The sequence below is a fragment of the Anabas testudineus genome, chromosome 13 (assembly GCF_900324465.2).
Source record: "Anabas testudineus chromosome 13, fAnaTes1.2, whole genome shotgun sequence".
In the NCBI taxonomy this organism is placed as follows: domain Eukaryota; kingdom Metazoa; phylum Chordata; class Actinopteri; order Anabantiformes; family Anabantidae; genus Anabas; species Anabas testudineus.
Window position 1 is genome coordinate 21,851,220 of NC_046622.1, and position 15,967 is coordinate 21,867,186.

At 40.1% G+C, this 15,967-nt stretch overlaps 1 protein-coding gene across 1 annotated transcript in view; it reads right to left on the reverse strand.

The window, feature by feature from the left end:
• The window catches only part of dph1 (diphthamide biosynthesis 1), a 56,287-nt gene that overhangs the window by 10,445 nt on the left and 29,875 nt on the right, over positions 1-15,967 (reverse strand). The window contains exons 4-9 of the mRNA XM_026378706.1: positions 14,597-14,718; positions 10,343-10,497; positions 8,850-8,971; positions 5,820-5,888; positions 4,928-5,084; positions 1,940-2,040 (exon numbers count right to left, since the gene is read on the reverse strand). Of these exons, the coding sequence (XP_026234491.1) occupies positions 1,940-2,040; positions 4,928-5,084; positions 5,820-5,888; positions 8,850-8,971; positions 10,343-10,497; positions 14,597-14,718 (726 nt within the window). The remainder of the gene's footprint in view (positions 1-1,939; positions 2,041-4,927; positions 5,085-5,819; positions 5,889-8,849; positions 8,972-10,342; positions 10,498-14,596; positions 14,719-15,967) is intronic.

Genomic DNA, 15,967 nt, shown 5'->3' on the forward strand with positions numbered 1-15,967 from the left:
CCCTTGTCAGAGTTGCTCAGATCATTGCACTTTCCCAGTTTTCCTGCTTTCAAAACATCAACTTCAAGAACTGAATGTTCACTTGCTGCCTTATATATCCTAATATATCCCACCCCTTTAACAGGTGCCATTGTAATTTAATTCACTTTAATACTTTATTAAAATCATTGTTTATCAATACAATAAATGCCACTGAAACAGACATTGTTTTAAAGCCTTTTGTCTGTAAAGAAGATTTGTTTTGGTCGGGTGAATCGTGCCTGACTTACATAATGTTGGAGTTTCAACCATACGACAGTCTGAAGAGGAGCCAAAAAAACAAAACAAAACAAAAAGAACACGCTTTTACCATGATCGTTTTCTCTCCAAACACATCCCCCTCAACTACCTCTGCAGCTCTCTATCTCTCCAGCTCGCTCTCAATCTCTCTCAGACCTTCTGTCCCTCTCTCACCCACTCCTCCCTCACACATCACCCCTCTCATTACTCCACTGTGAGAGGCCAATCTGAGGGAGTGTGAGGAGTGTGTGTGTGTGTGTGTGCGTGCGCTTGACTGTTGGAGTGCCTGCACCTGGGCGAGTGTGATTGGAGCTGTTGCACATCAATGTCTCACTAACCCCATGTACATCTTTACCTCTGTTCTTGTGGTTGGAAGTCAGATAAGTCTGAGAAACTTCTCCTTGAAGCTTGAGCACTTGATATTTTACTTTTTTTTTTTTTTTTTATAAATATAGTAACGAGTGTTGCTGGCTGGATAACACATTGCAGAGTGTAGTCAGCACAGCCAGTGTGATCATCAGGAACTCAATGTTACATTTCATCAATAATTTTATAGCATGTGTGGGAATGACGTAATTCATTGTTTATTATGTGCGATGGGTTCACAGTTTCCACTGGTTAAGGTAAGGAAAGATATTTTTAGAATTGTGATAAGATTAATTAATAGAATGTGTTACCTAATTTTAATTAAAAGGTAAAAAAAATAAAAAGCAGTCTGGAGCAAAGGCAAGAAGGTCACACTTTTCTAGTTTTTACTGTGAAAGTACAAAGTGGAAAAATAAGTACACAACACTATTCATGTTCAATATTCCTCTTTCTATGTCCAGTGAGTCAAAGCCGAGGAAACAGTATCAAGAATCCAAGTTCATTACTCTGGACTATTTCTGTTTTTGCCACCAAGGCAAAAGTATGGAATCTCACCAAGACATGAATGTCAATTTTGTTTACGAACCTGCCTACTGATTGTCAGTTCCGTGTTGTAGTGTGCGCTTGCAAATCACGCTGACTCAACAATTATGTGTGCAATGATGCTTACAGCATAAATTTCAAATGTTGGTGATTGCAACTTTTAGGGGACTACTTGCTGTAATGTATGTGTGTGTGTGTGTGTGTGTGTGTGTGTGTGTGTGTGTGTGTGTGTGTGTGTGTGTGTGTGTGTGTGTGTGTGTGTGTGTGTGTGTGTGTGTGTGTGTGTGTGCTTAGAGGTGGGGTAGCGGAGTGATGATGAATGATGTGGAAAATAAACTACTTATTCTTTATGAGAAAGAGACAGTGCTGACAACCTGTTGCAGAGTGAGTGGTGCAGAACCTGTTGCAGATTTGTGAAATACATTGTATTAGAAGCTATACAAGTCTCTGTAATTACAAAAACAAAAGGCTGCATGAGGGAGAAACTTAAGCCTACCCACAATATTGCAGTATAGTTTAAAAGCATCATGGTGTCATCAGGGAGAACAGACCGGAATTGTGTTGCTGGGCTGGATAAATGACTGGTTAATCTGTCTAGCCTAAATAACATGCTGGGTGTTTATATCTACATTCATATTCTGTATAGAATGGGCCTGTCTTTTAAGTTTGGCTGCCATGATCAAGTTGTGATTCAATAAATAGTTTGCGTCCTTTTGGGTTAGTACATTGAAGTGTGGATCCTAATACTCACGCATCTACATCTGCCATTAGATTTAGCTTGGTGGGGAAAATCTCAGACAGGAGCACTCGAGAGAAGGACTTGCCCAATGACTTCAGCCTTGACTCCAGGTGCTAGGAACAGAAAGAAATAAAATAAAAGGACACATGAAAAAGGTTTGCAATCCAAACATCAAACACAGTTCTCTCCATAGATGTTAAACTCAACAGTTGCAAATTATTAGGGTTCATATCAAATAGCTCAAGGTTTTGACCCTCACAGACACAGTCTGTTAGGGTTGTCCAGTATTTGCTCGGCAAGTGACATTCGCAGAAGGAAGACTAGCTATATGTCAGCTTGCATCCTCTGAAGCCTCATATATACATCTGCTTACCCAAGTTATCTTATGGTTATAGCAAATTAAGGAGAGTAGCAGACAGATCCTTCTCAAATACAGTATGTACGCCACCTCCTTCTGACAGTCTCTGGCCCATATACGCTGTGGCTTCATCTGGGTCACCTTCCTGTTGGCTCTGACCAAATGCCTACATAGGATGCTCCAACCCCTTCAACTGTCTCTGGACCAAAAGTATAGTGGTTCTTTTCCAACTCCCTTGTGAATGTTACAATTTCTTCAACCTGTCAGGAAGTGCCCACAGACGTTTAAGGGAAATCAGTTTGGGTGTTACAATCCTATCATTTCAGTACTTACCAAGAGCTCAAAACTGTGGAATAGGGTAGGAATTCAGACTGAGTGCTTTTTCATCAGATTCCCTCTTCAAGCACTGTGCTATGCCGATATTATTGCTGACACGAAACCATCTTAAGCCTGTTTTCCATCACATAAACTTTAAGGTCTGTAACTCAGATATTCCCATAAATTGAATTTCTGTTCTGGTTCTGGTTTCCTCTGTTGCTGTGTTTTTTTCCTGTTTTCTCTTTGTTCGCACACAAGAGCTCATTAATCATGCTTTATGAGCAATTCAGCAAACAGATGTTGAACAAACTTGCAAAAAAGTTGTATCTTTTCCTCTTTGCCCAGAGTAAACTTGCTGCAGTGGCTTTTACAGCCCTAAACCAGTAGAAGTGTTTGCATACTATGCCTGAGATGTAACAATGCTTACATTTAACCAATTGCAGCTGACAGCCCTGCATTTACCTTTCCCCTCCTCTGTGAGTAACTGGTACTTAATATGTAAAATTTATCTCCCAGAACATGTCTCAGAGCAGAGCAGCACTTCAGTTGTGGGTTGGCAAGTTAAAATCCAGTAATAGTCATAGTTATAGTTTTACCCTCTACCCTCTACAATTCTAAAGGAAAACTAAAACCCAGTGCCACATAATTATGCCCCCACACTGACATTTTTCACTTTAGGCAACTCTGGAACAACAGGAGTCCAGCAAGGAGTTTTGCTTCAGGTTTGCTGCTATGTGTACTATATTTGACTGGCATTTCATATATCAAAGAGGTGGCACTGCACTTTCCAAGAGCTTGTTTGTAGTCAGGGTTTAGCACACCAAGCCCTCCAACTTTGCTTTACAATTTGCAATGCACCAGATCTCTACACCACCCTGGGGATTAGTTGGCCCACATGGAGTCACTTTACCCCTGCGGGCTGAGTTGGACTGGACAGTCCCTGATACCATGTCATGTCTAGCATCAGTAAATGAACCTGTTTAACCATTGCAAGGGACTCTGCTCCCTTGCTAACTATGCCTTGGACACTGGAACACGGACTAAGCTGTTACTCGGGGATACTGAAGTCAGCTAAACCAAGTGGAGAAACCCCAGAAATGTTCCTTTGATGAGATAAAGGTATGAGTGCTGATGATATGTCTATTCATATCATATCTGTCCTTGGGAGTATCATGAGACATCTCTATGACTGTGCTCTTATCACAGATAGTTCTGTCCCTTTACCTGAGAGATTATCTGAAACTACACTTCTAAATCTCGACAGATAGCTATAGGAGAGCTAGAGGGTATTTTTATTCAAATCCCCTATTTTAGTCCATTCTCTCCTGCTACTGCATAACGAAACATGTCACTCTCTGACTGATATTTTACATCAATGCCAACTTTAACTTTCAAGTCTAGATACATACAGATAAATGAGGAAACAGAAGAACACCAATTTCAGCCTTATCAGTATAAATATGGTCTATGCATTCTACCATAGTGCAAATTATTGATAATGATATGGAGAAGTCAAAGACAAAACATTACACTAAAAGTGAGCATATACAACAACAAACAAAGATGAGGAGAAGAAAAGAAGCCCAGTGAACAAGCAGTGGAGGTGAAAGCAGCAGGAGGAGCAGATGTGGGTTAGGAACGACCAGACAGGGCTTCTCAGTCCATCGATCGGTACCCCAGACAGGCTTGTAAGCATGCCAATGCATAATAGTTTGCACTTGGAAAGACTTTGACTTTCTCAGTTATGAGTCTGCACCTAATGCACCAGTGTATGTGTGTGTGAGCACAAACACAGCATTTATGATTTCCCAGGCCATCAGTTTTATCTGAGTGAGTGTTTTCACTTGCTGAATTTTTGCTGAATGTTGACAGAGTTGGTAAAAGCACATCTGGTATACAAAGAGCAACTCTGACTGAAGCCTTGAATTGTTAGTGTTATCTAATTTAAATTCTTATATGTTTAATAAGGGCGTTATCCTGTTTCACAGGATTATTAGTAATTTCCCCTCTGAATTCTGTTTGGCAATCTGCTCAATAAAAAAACCGAGCAGCAATTTTGAGTGACGTACATGTCCAGATTAATTTGATATATGGTTCAAATGACCATGTTTACTGGGAACTGCTATTATTGAGGAAATGATTGAGCTTGTACTTGAAAAGTTCTTTCTAAGGCTGGGCTGCATCATCCTAAATGTGAAAAAACAAGCTCCCAGCATGAAAACTATGTGTCTTAGTTACTCTTCAAGTGACCATAATACATCAGTAAAATGATATGAGTGACATTAGGACATATAAACAACTGAAATAAGGATGAAGACTCTCACCTCCAAGATTTTGGGATTTCCCTGCCGGCCCAGCGTGCCCAAGACCAAGCCCCATCTCTGCGCTGAACGAGCCTTGTCAATAGCCTGGAGCCTTAAGGCACGCATGGCCTCGTGGTCATAGTACTCCCTGGAGAATACCTTACTGTAGGGGTCATATCTACAAACACAGACAGCAAATGGCAAAGACACCCAGATGTAAATGAAATGTGCACATAGACATAAACAGACTAACTTTATCGTGCACAGTACCGCCTATTGTTCAGGTATCTATCTAGAGGACACAGAACAGAAGAAAAGATGAAAAAATCCAATCATGAAAAGCCATCAAGTATGACAGAAGTTAGTGTATCTTAGGGAAAAAGGAGGTATTTCTGAGCATCTAATCTCTTTTTCTCCGGTATGAGGAGTTCACTTGAGATTAGAATCTTGTTTATGAGAGAGACCTGTGATCTGTGCGACAGTGCATACGTCTTCAACAACACGATTTCACTTTGCATACAAACAAGACCTCATCAAAACACAACTTTTTTCTCACAAAATGTTATCGTGACGCTGCAATAAACAAAGCGATCATGACCGCAAGGGATATTTAAAATATGAATGACATAAAAAAAACACTAACTCATTTAATGCACTCCCCTAAATATGTCAACAGCCGGTTGCGTGTTTTTAAAATAAATATTTTTTTATATAAATAATTTTCTCCTTAGTCTGCTTTTTGCAATTAGATTATTTTATTCCATTAGCATCTTTCACTTGCTCCCAAATTGTGTGAATAACAGTAGCGCTGTAATGGTTATTGACTACAAAGAACATTTTGCAGAAGATGCCAGTAATTTACAGGAGAATGAAAATATTTGAAGACAAACAGTGACACTTTGTTTCACAATACCTGTAGGCAGGGATATCAGGGTTTGCAATCATGATTGACTCCAGATGAAATCTTCCATCCCCCAAATAACTATAAAAAAAAAATAAAATCAATTCAGTGTTCAGAGGTATAGAAAAGAAATGAGGACAAATATTAAGACAATCTCTAGACAATCAAATCCTATGTGCAACAATAACAAATGCTTATTATTCTTTTCTCTCCACCAGCTTTGTCTAACTGTTGTTCTCTTTTTTAAATCTATTCCTCTTTAGCCTTTTAACAAAAAACCAAAGTGTGACTAGGAAGAAGGCCTGCGGCTGGGGTGAAGGGTCTGTGGAACTCTGCTTTCTAGGAACATGATCCCAACAATTGGAGCATGCCGTTTACAGAGAATACAAGCTCCAAATTAACCTGGGCTCTGGTTCTGGGGTGTCACCGGAGCCCAATCTGAGGTCACAACACAGAGACAGGTAGAGAGCCTAAAACAGAAGCTCAGGGAGAACAGTCGTGCTGTACATATACCCCCAACTAAGAGGGTTAGGCTGACAGGAAGTCTGCTGTCAGTATGAAGGGATCCAGGTTAGTACCCCTACTCCGAATTATACGGTCTCTGCAGGCCTACTGAGAAGGAACATGCAATTAAACCCACACACTGGTGAATGTTTACAGCAGCTTGGAACAGGCTGTAGGTGGTTTGTCACGTAAGCTACCTGTACACGTGTCTAGCCAAGACTGCACTGCATAATTATGCTGAAAGAGCTTGTGCATGTCTCACTGTATGTGTGTATCACAAACAGCACTGAACAACAACACACAATGAACTTGAGCAAAGCCTCTCTTGCACCGTTTCTGTGCTTAGCAACATCCAAGGCCCTCATATAATTATGTTCCCAACAATAAGCCCCCTGAACTTCAGCCATGAATATTCCTTGCTCTTGGTATCTTAAAGAGGCCGGTGTGCTCAAATCTAGCAGTCCCTGCCATCACAGTCTTTCCATCTGTATTCTATCTGTGTTCTGTGTTCTTTGTAAAAGTGCTGTCACCATCCTGGTAAATGCTATTATATATAAAATTGGATCTTCATATTGTTTAATTATGAGCCAAAGTAGAGACCAACAGACTTGAATTTGGTCGACAGATCACTTCTTTTGCTCTTTTCAATGCACTTTTCATCTTTTTTCCTGGCGTCTTCATTATAATAATGAGACAGGCCCTGTTCTTTCTAAAGCTCCGAGATGGGCCTCTAAGACTAATGTACCACCACTCAGTCTCTAAAGCTTAGGTGAAATGCAATTACAGCTTGTGCATATAACATTTTTGGAGCACAGACTCCTTCCTAATTAATGAGATAACCCAATATGAAATGTGTTGAACTACTAAATCTATTGAAAATAACTATGCACTAGTTATGCACTAAAAACTGTGCCACATTTCCGAGAGATAATATGTAATAAATTGTGCCAATGCCTTAATAGTTATTCAGTAAGGTAAATGGCAGCTTACTGTGCAATTAAGCTATAGGGACAGAGTGGACTGGCTTCAGAAAATGTTCAGACCCCTTCATCTCTTGCTAACCTCCATTGTGTGATAGAATTCATTTGTTTGTTGTTTTGTTTTTTGCCAACTTAATAACCCACAGTGACAAAGAAAAACACATTTTTAAAAAGAGTATTCAACATCAAAAAGCAGAAAATGTCTCAAGTATTTAGAACCTAATTCAGTTCTTTGTAGAAGATGCTTTAACAGCAATAAAAGCTTTGAATCTCCTTGGGTAAGTCTCTACAAGCAGTGTTCTGTGAGGCTTTAGTTTGGGCTTAATTGATTATTCTAGCATGTTTTTTAAAGCAATCTATAACAAAATAAACTGTGCAGAAGCAGAATGGGTCTGAATACTTACAGAAGCTGTCGTAGTTGTCACAGGATACTAAAACATTGCTTCTATTTAGGTAGGGGTGTTTGTGTTTGTGTGCATGTGAGTGCGAAAAAAATACTAGATGGCTCAGAGTATTTTTGTTTCTTTCCCATCATACCTTACAATGCACAATGGATTAGTAGGTGAACTCTTCCACTTCCACTTAAGAACAAACATACTACTTTGGTCTCCCATGGGGCCCGGGTTATGCATTTACACATACAGAAGAGCTTATCCTTGAATATCTGTTTTAATCACACAATGTGTGTGTATCAGACATGCCAGGTAATACACCTACAGTGGACATATTTATACCCGGGAAAATATTTAAACATAGCGCATCACAAAGCATAGGATCTTCTCTACTCTAGAGCTGCACGAGATGTATAGACATACTGTAAAGTGGCTGTGGAGGTGGTTTGTTGCCTTGAACTTGTCAGTGCACTCCCCTCCCTGCAGCACAGGCAGAATAAGCCTCACTGAATATCTGAGAGCAAGTCTAACATGCAGTGTTTATTTTCATGTAAAAACACCGAGGAGCTGGTCTTTTAGGATCCATGCAGCTACCTACTGGATCTTTTCCCCCCATTTAGAGGAAATGAAGAGAAAAATAAGAGGCAATCACACAAGCTGAAACACTTTTACAGATAAACGATGTCATGTTGCACAGGTTATCGGTTTTCACCATCTAAGAGCCACAGAAGGTGTAATACTTAGAGGAAACATGGAAAATTGGGAAGCATGTGGCTGTGTTGTGGTTGGTTCGAAAGTGGCTGCCTGGCTTTATGCAATTCAAAGCTTTGCACAGTGTGACTGTATTTTTAGCCTCACTGCTCTGGATCAGCATCTGGCTGTTTCCAGCAGCCTGATCAGAAGCACACAGACATAGCGAGTTGTCACAGCTAGCTGCATCTGGTGTGACTGGTGTGATGTCATACTGATTATTGCTCATGTCACGGTGGTGGGCACGGCAATGACAGGGGTAATCATGGTAGTTAATGAGGAGGAGGGGCTGTGACTAGGTAAGCCAAGGATGGATGTCTTTGGTTAGCTGGATATCTCTGCTAACTAACAGGAGGAAAAGACAGAACCTGGGCTGACACTATGAGGTGGAGGACAGGAGGAAGGAGATTGCTTACATTATGGCGCTGACATTGCGGTCCAAGCGAGGAGAGGTGCAGCCTAGAATTTCTCCTGGTGAAAGAGGTCGACACTGTGGGACCAGGACATCATACTCTGGTTTGAGGGCCGCACTCACAGCCTACAGTCCGAAAAAAGGGAGAAGGGAAAATAGAGATTTACATGTTTCGTCTAACTCACCTTTATTTCTTTTCTCTCTTTTTTTTTTTGGTGGGCATATTTAGTAAATTTCCCTGCTTTTCTGAATTTGACAGCTCCCCACCTTCTTGTTTGTTATAAACAATAGATAACAAGTGAGAAAGAAGACACAGCGAACGGATGCAGCTGAGACAGAAGATATGGAATATGCATGCCGGAGAAAAAAAAAAAAACACAGACAAAGTAGTCATCAAAAGATGTAGGATCAAGGGAGGGCAATGATGCAAAGAATGAGAAAGAAAAATCCTAAGTGGGTCATGCATGTCACTAATTCTCCCTGAGATCTTATTCCCTTTGCAGTTTCCTGTGTATTAAAATAAATAAATAAAATTTGTAAATAGTAAGAATACCCACATAATGCTAACTCTGGAAGTAAATATTTTCAAAAACAGCCTACTTAGTACTTGTACAACAAGTACAACAAGTATTCTTCCAAACACCTTATATTCATTTAGGCAAAGCGAAAAGATGAGAGACCAAACAGACACATCAAGAAGAGACAAAAAAACAAAACAAACAGAAGAAGACTGTGTGCTCGGAGGTGGAAAGACAACACGATTTAAGGCTACTTTAAGGTCGTCCACAGAGAATATGGATGAACTCCCAGCTTTTCCCGCCCATACTGCGTGACCTCAACATGCCTACACATCATAAAACATGAGAGATGGAGGCACTTGCAGCACACAAGTACAAACACAAAGACATATGCACACATATGCCACGCAGGCAGAGCGTGGTTTAAAAATAAAATTAGTGAAGGCCCAGATTGGTTATTGGTTCAACACAGCGCATGGAAGCAGCAGAAGGCATTACGGAATGGAAAGGCAGCGAGTCTGACAATAAATAAATAAATAAAAGAGCATTCAAGCTTAATACTATAGCTGTGGCCACTGCTTATGTAAAGAGCAGAGCTGAGCATGACGCTGAACCCGGGAGGGGTGGGGGTGGGGGGCCTTCCTAGCTCACTCCACCTTTTAAATCCAAAATAACTGCTGCAGGATTTCGAAAACCTACACTTGAACTGAGCTTAAATGTGGAGTGTGAGCTTGTTCTCAAAAGCCTAGAAACGTCTTTGTGTGTGTGTGTGTGTGTGTGTGTGTGTGTGTGTGTGTGTGTGTGTGTGTGTGCTGTACTGAACATACAAAAATACTTTAGCCTGAGTGAAAATGATCATTCACAGAAACACACAGAATAACACACACACGCACACGCACGCACGCACACACACACACACACACACACACACACACACACACACACACACACAAATCAAACAGACTTAGTGCTTAATCACCTGCAGTGCTGCCACAAACTGAATAGTGCTGACGAGTGCCAGAGATTGTCCAGGAGTGAAGTTGAACTTGACCGTGTCCAGGAAGTGTGCGTTGTCCATCTGGATATCCACAAACACATACAGCATCTTAATACCTGCTGTGGCATCTATGGGGACTGCCGAGAGACCAAAACAAAACAATGAGAGGTGAATCATTTGCTCTGTTACGTCAGGTAAGACTGTGGTATTGATGGCTCCTCTTAGCTTTAACACGCTGCATACATTCATCAATACAGGAAACACAGTACGTGCACATATATAGCTTGGAGTAGGTGCTTGTGTGATGTAACTGGAACTCATTCAGCCATGCAGGAACTGATGCAAAGACCTCAATTATTTAGGGAAGGCGAGGGACACATGCGATTACTATTAATGCCATTAATTTCACACGCCATTTACTACGCATCTAGGCCTAGGAGAAGTAGCAAGAGACATGCTGAGTTGGTGTGCTGAAAAAGTAGGTGACAGTCCAAGAAAAGAGGGGGGAAAGGGTGCAGATGAGAAAGAAGAGTTATTGTTTGCACTGATGATCATAATTATTCTTTCTCTTGTCTTACATTTAATTTGCACATCAGGAGCAAGGGGACTTTTTTTTTTGTTATGATTAAGCAAATGGACCCTTATGGTGCGAATGCTTTATGAGCAAGTGCAGCTTACTTTATGGCTTAGATTAAAGGAGCATAGGAAGAAAGGAGAGCAAAGCATGACAACGGGGCAGAAAACAAGACACTGAACTGACTGGGAGAGACGGAAGAGCGGTGAGATACACATCTTCACAAATGATTGAAGGCAGATGGGGATGAAAACAGTAGTAAGGAATGAGGAATTCCTATTCACAGTAGGCCTGAAAAGACCAAAATTCAATTTAGGGGTCAGTGTAAGCCGTTTCACAAAGATAGGGTTTGGAAGAGAGAAGAGGTAAAATAATAGGATACAGTGGGAGTCTTAGTGTGTGTGTGTGTGAATGTAGGGTTGGGGTGGTTGTCAATTAACTGGCAACAGAAGGGATGAATGGGCTCACATGTCGGAGAGTGAAGGGATAAGCATTTAAAAAGGTGGCCTTCGCCGCAGGCCACATGCTGAGCGGGAATCTAAGGAGTTAAATATATCATGAGGCTATAACGGCTTGGAGGATTTTAGCAAAAATCCAGACTGGGACTAACAGCTGTCTATTACTTGTTTATAGGCACTCCCAAAATGTAAAGGGCAAAGAAAAGTGGCATTGATCTGTGTTCACATGAGCACGGTAGCCTGAGAGCACTTAGCCCCTGCAATTACAGACATAGTCAATGAGATGGACAGGGCTCACTTTCCCCATCAGTGGTGTTATTTATCTATGTGTTATGGCAATAAGGTCACTCAGCACTGCAGCTTATTAGCACCCATGTAAACAAATAGGGACACACGTTCATAGCAAGTGGGAATAAGAAAAGGTTGGACATAATGGCTTACCTGCAAATCAATATGTACAAACAGCTTCTATTCTATGCTTTGTTTGTGGACAATTTAATGAAAAAGTGCATTTATTTGGCACCTTTGATAAGAGGTCCTGAACTGGTCCATGTTTAATTTGAGGCAGTATGACCTTTATCCAGAAGAACACAACTTTTCTATCACTTTAGTGCAATGATTGTTGTCTGAGATACATTTTGGTAGAAATGGTTTGAGTGATGGCTATGGCACATTGGTGCAATGTTTAGCACTGTTGCATCACAGTCAGTCAGTCACTGTCAACTATATTGAACCAAAGTGAAACTGGAATTTCTGTGTTTTGTTCTGGAAGCAAGAAAATAAAAAAAAAACAACAACAACAACCCAATAATCTAGACATTTCTAACTTTGCTAATAACCAAACATCACACAAACACAACCTTTTTCCACAGTATGCTGTGTGACTCCCATCCTATGTTGAGGTAAGTATTGTATGATAGTTAAAATACAGTCTAACAAAGCCGTTTGTCTTTAACAAGTGTCAGCCCTAGGTGTTGTAGATCAACAGAATAGATGGCTCCTTGGGCTGGTTGATAGATCCCTGTGACATCAAACCCATCTAGAATGACATCAGGACAGAGAGGACTGAACACTGTAGATTGTTTTAGACAGCATAGATTAGGAGTGAAACACTGAAAAAACATCTTTATCATGGTAGAGAGTTTCATGGGTATAGACCAAACCATGATAAATGACCTGATCTACAGCACTTGTGGCTTTATTTAACATTATTTTTGAGGAATTAAAGTTTAATAACTTTAAAACTTAATTTTTTACTTAACTCTTAAAATGACAACGGTTTCAACTTGTGTTGGCTGGTTAATGATTTGAATATGGCAAGAAATGCAGAGGGATGTGCTTTGTTTTTAAACAACAAACGATGAAACAAAAGCTTATGAGGGAGAATGTATTAACTTGCCAATGCTAATGTAACAGATACAAGCCTGAACATGACATAATGACTTCAGCTTTCTGTATCACAATTATATTGCAATTATTTACAGTCTTATTAATAAATGATCATGGACATATTAAAGCTGCCAATAAACTTGGCTATGAGTGAATATAACTTATACGCTGATGACACTGTGCTTTATGCTTTTTTGTCAATAAGCTCTACGCCTATTTTGAATACTTCTGTGTGTGCATTCCAGATTTCATGTCTTCGGTAGTGCTCCTTTAAATATGTGGGTCAGATTTGAGGGATCCACAGAAAACACAGCATAAAATATCTTAAAAGATAATAAGTAAATAAAAACTAGTGTAAAATGTGACTTGCAGACTTGTAGTTTGGCTACAGATACAGCATAGTTTTGTTTCAGGAGATGTCATTATATTGCTAACTATCTACTTAAAATGTCTATGGATGTAGATTGTTAACCGGCCTGTAAATTAAGTGAAAGTGTCATGCTGGTACCCGTTAACAACACTGTTTTGCTTTTTTTTTTTTTTTTTTTTACAAAGCTCTTCTATAATGAGTCATGCTACCAAAATAGTCAGGATCAGCTTGTGTGTGGATAAGGTCCAACAATAGTTATGGCAGTTAGCCTGGAATTATCTCAGAAAGGCTAGTTTATCCACTTTGGGAAATGAAATAAGTAGCCAATGAAAACATGCTGAATTCTGGTTTCTCCATTTTGCTTTGAATCTTTCTTGTTTACTTCTAGTCTCTTTTATTCCTTGATCATTTTGTTTTGTTCTTGTCTTTTGTTTAGACTAGTCAGATATTCAGTCACTAAAATGATATTTAAACATGAACGTGGCAAATCAATTCCTCATCCTGCATCTACAGTAAATATTATTCCAAATTTTAAGCATATAAAAACATAGTTTTATGATATTTCCCTGCACTAGATGGAAGTGCTTTATGATGACAAAGGACGAAATGACACAAATATTCAAAAGGAGATACTGCAGAGGAAATGAAAGGGGTATAAAGGAGCACAGGAGAGACAGTTTCTCTGTGAGTCAGCCAGAACACAGTGGCTTTAATCTCCCACAGGTGTCTGACATCTTGGGAATCATTGTTGATGATGTCCTCATGACTGAGGGATGAAGGTCACATAAACCCCGGCATCCTTCTCTAGGAATCTGTAGGTCATCCCATTTCTTTGAAAATGGCTTCTTACTTCACAGCCCACAAATAACTCGTCATTGTTCTCTTTTTTTATTATTTCATTGGGTTCTTCTAGGAATGTGTGCAAACATTTTTTGCTTTAAATATGTGCCCCTTTAAGTCTTAAAGTCAAGTACAAACAAACAAAAAAAAAAACCCCAAAACACAACAAAAGCAATAGTGAAATCTTTTTGGTGTATTAAAATTCTGTTGGTCATTTCTGGTATTTGGAAGAGGTGAGGTTGTTCTGGCAGGGATATATCAAATGTATTGATTTAGCATTTCCTCCCATGTTCTGCAAGAGGCAGACAGCGGAGAAGAGGGTGAAGGTCCTCAAAAGCTGCTTGAGGCTTTCAAAGGACAGCTCTAATGCATGTTCCTCATTGATCTGTGAGGTAAATGTGATGTCCAGGCTCCAAAGGTCTAATATGTCTTCCATACTAGACCTGGGCAGGCTGCACTGACTAGTTACGTTTTCCGCTGATCAATAACTGTGCCCGTCTGTCTGTTCTCTTGACTTTTTCATGCAGCTCACTTGTGGAAGGTGGGAGTCCTCAGTGTGGTGCAGTTTGCATAAAGTGTGACGAAGAAACAGAAACAACACTCACTGAGACAACTGTGGCCATAGTGCACCATGAAATCTGCTCCCAGGGCTCGGGCGGTGAAGTCGTCCACGCAGCAGGCCCCGTACGTCACGTCCCCCATCACGATGGTATCAGCCTCTGTGAACCTGGGAGGTAAAACCAAACAGACTGTAATGAGTGCAGTCACAGAGCATATGCACATCCTGTTATTCATCACCACAGCGATTATACACGTAGCATGCTAGGCACAGTGTGAATATGAGAGAGCTGAATATAAGGTGCTGTGAAAAGATGTTCAACAACCTCCTGATTTCTTCTCTTTTTTGTTTGTATCTCATGCTGAACTGTTTCCAATCTTCAAACTAAATCTCACATAAAAAGCAAACAGAAGCAAACTCAAAATTCAAGTTTGTGATACAAATGATAATTGTACTTTCTAAAATAAAAAGGGTGTCCAATACTTTTTACCAGTGTGACAAGGTAACTGCTCATTGACCTCAATAACTAGACCAGGTCCAAAGATTCCTGCATAAAATTTCCCTCCATTATGGCAAGTCATGGTGGACTGAAGGCAGCACCTTCTTATTATTCCTCCTTATTTAACAAAAATAAAGCCAAAGAGAAAAAGAACAAACATGGACATTAGTAAGCACACATCTACTGCTTCCATAGGATTTAAGGGGTATGTTACAGCCAGGTGCTGCTGAACACCAGCCCTCGATTACTTGAATGTCAGCAGGTGTTGAGACATCTATAAAGGTTTGCTGGTCTGCAGCACTCAGGTGTGTGTTAACACAATGCCAGGAGGGAAAGACATAAGCAATGTTCTTAGAAAGGCATTGCTGGGTTATAAAACTATTTCCAAGCAGTTTGGAGTTCAACAGTGAAAATATTACTCAGTGGAAAAGATTCAAGACTATTGTAACTGTTCCCAAACTGCAGTTTGGTAGTTGTTCTTTGTTTGGTTTGTTTTTCATTATATACTTTACTGATCCCAATGGGAAATTGCTGACATATATAATGCTACTCTGGGGTTCCAGTGTCTCGTTCAGGCACACCCAGTGTCTGGAGGCACTGGGAACCAAACCACCAGTGCTCTTGACAGACAACCTCTCTTTTTGTATTTAAATATTTGATCTGAAACTGTTTAGTATTTAGAGATTTACACAAAAGAGAAGAAATCAGGAAGGGATCCAATATTTTTTCACAGCACTGCAGTATCTGACAGCACTGTCAGACTGACCAATATCACAGGATATTAGGGTGATGCACTGTGATTATGTTTGCTCCTTTGACTCCAGCTTTGTTGTTCTGAGAGATGAGAGTTAATAGGCTAATGTTAAAGCTGACCACTGGAAGAAAACTTTATAAAGGGGAGGGCTAGGTAATTAGAGT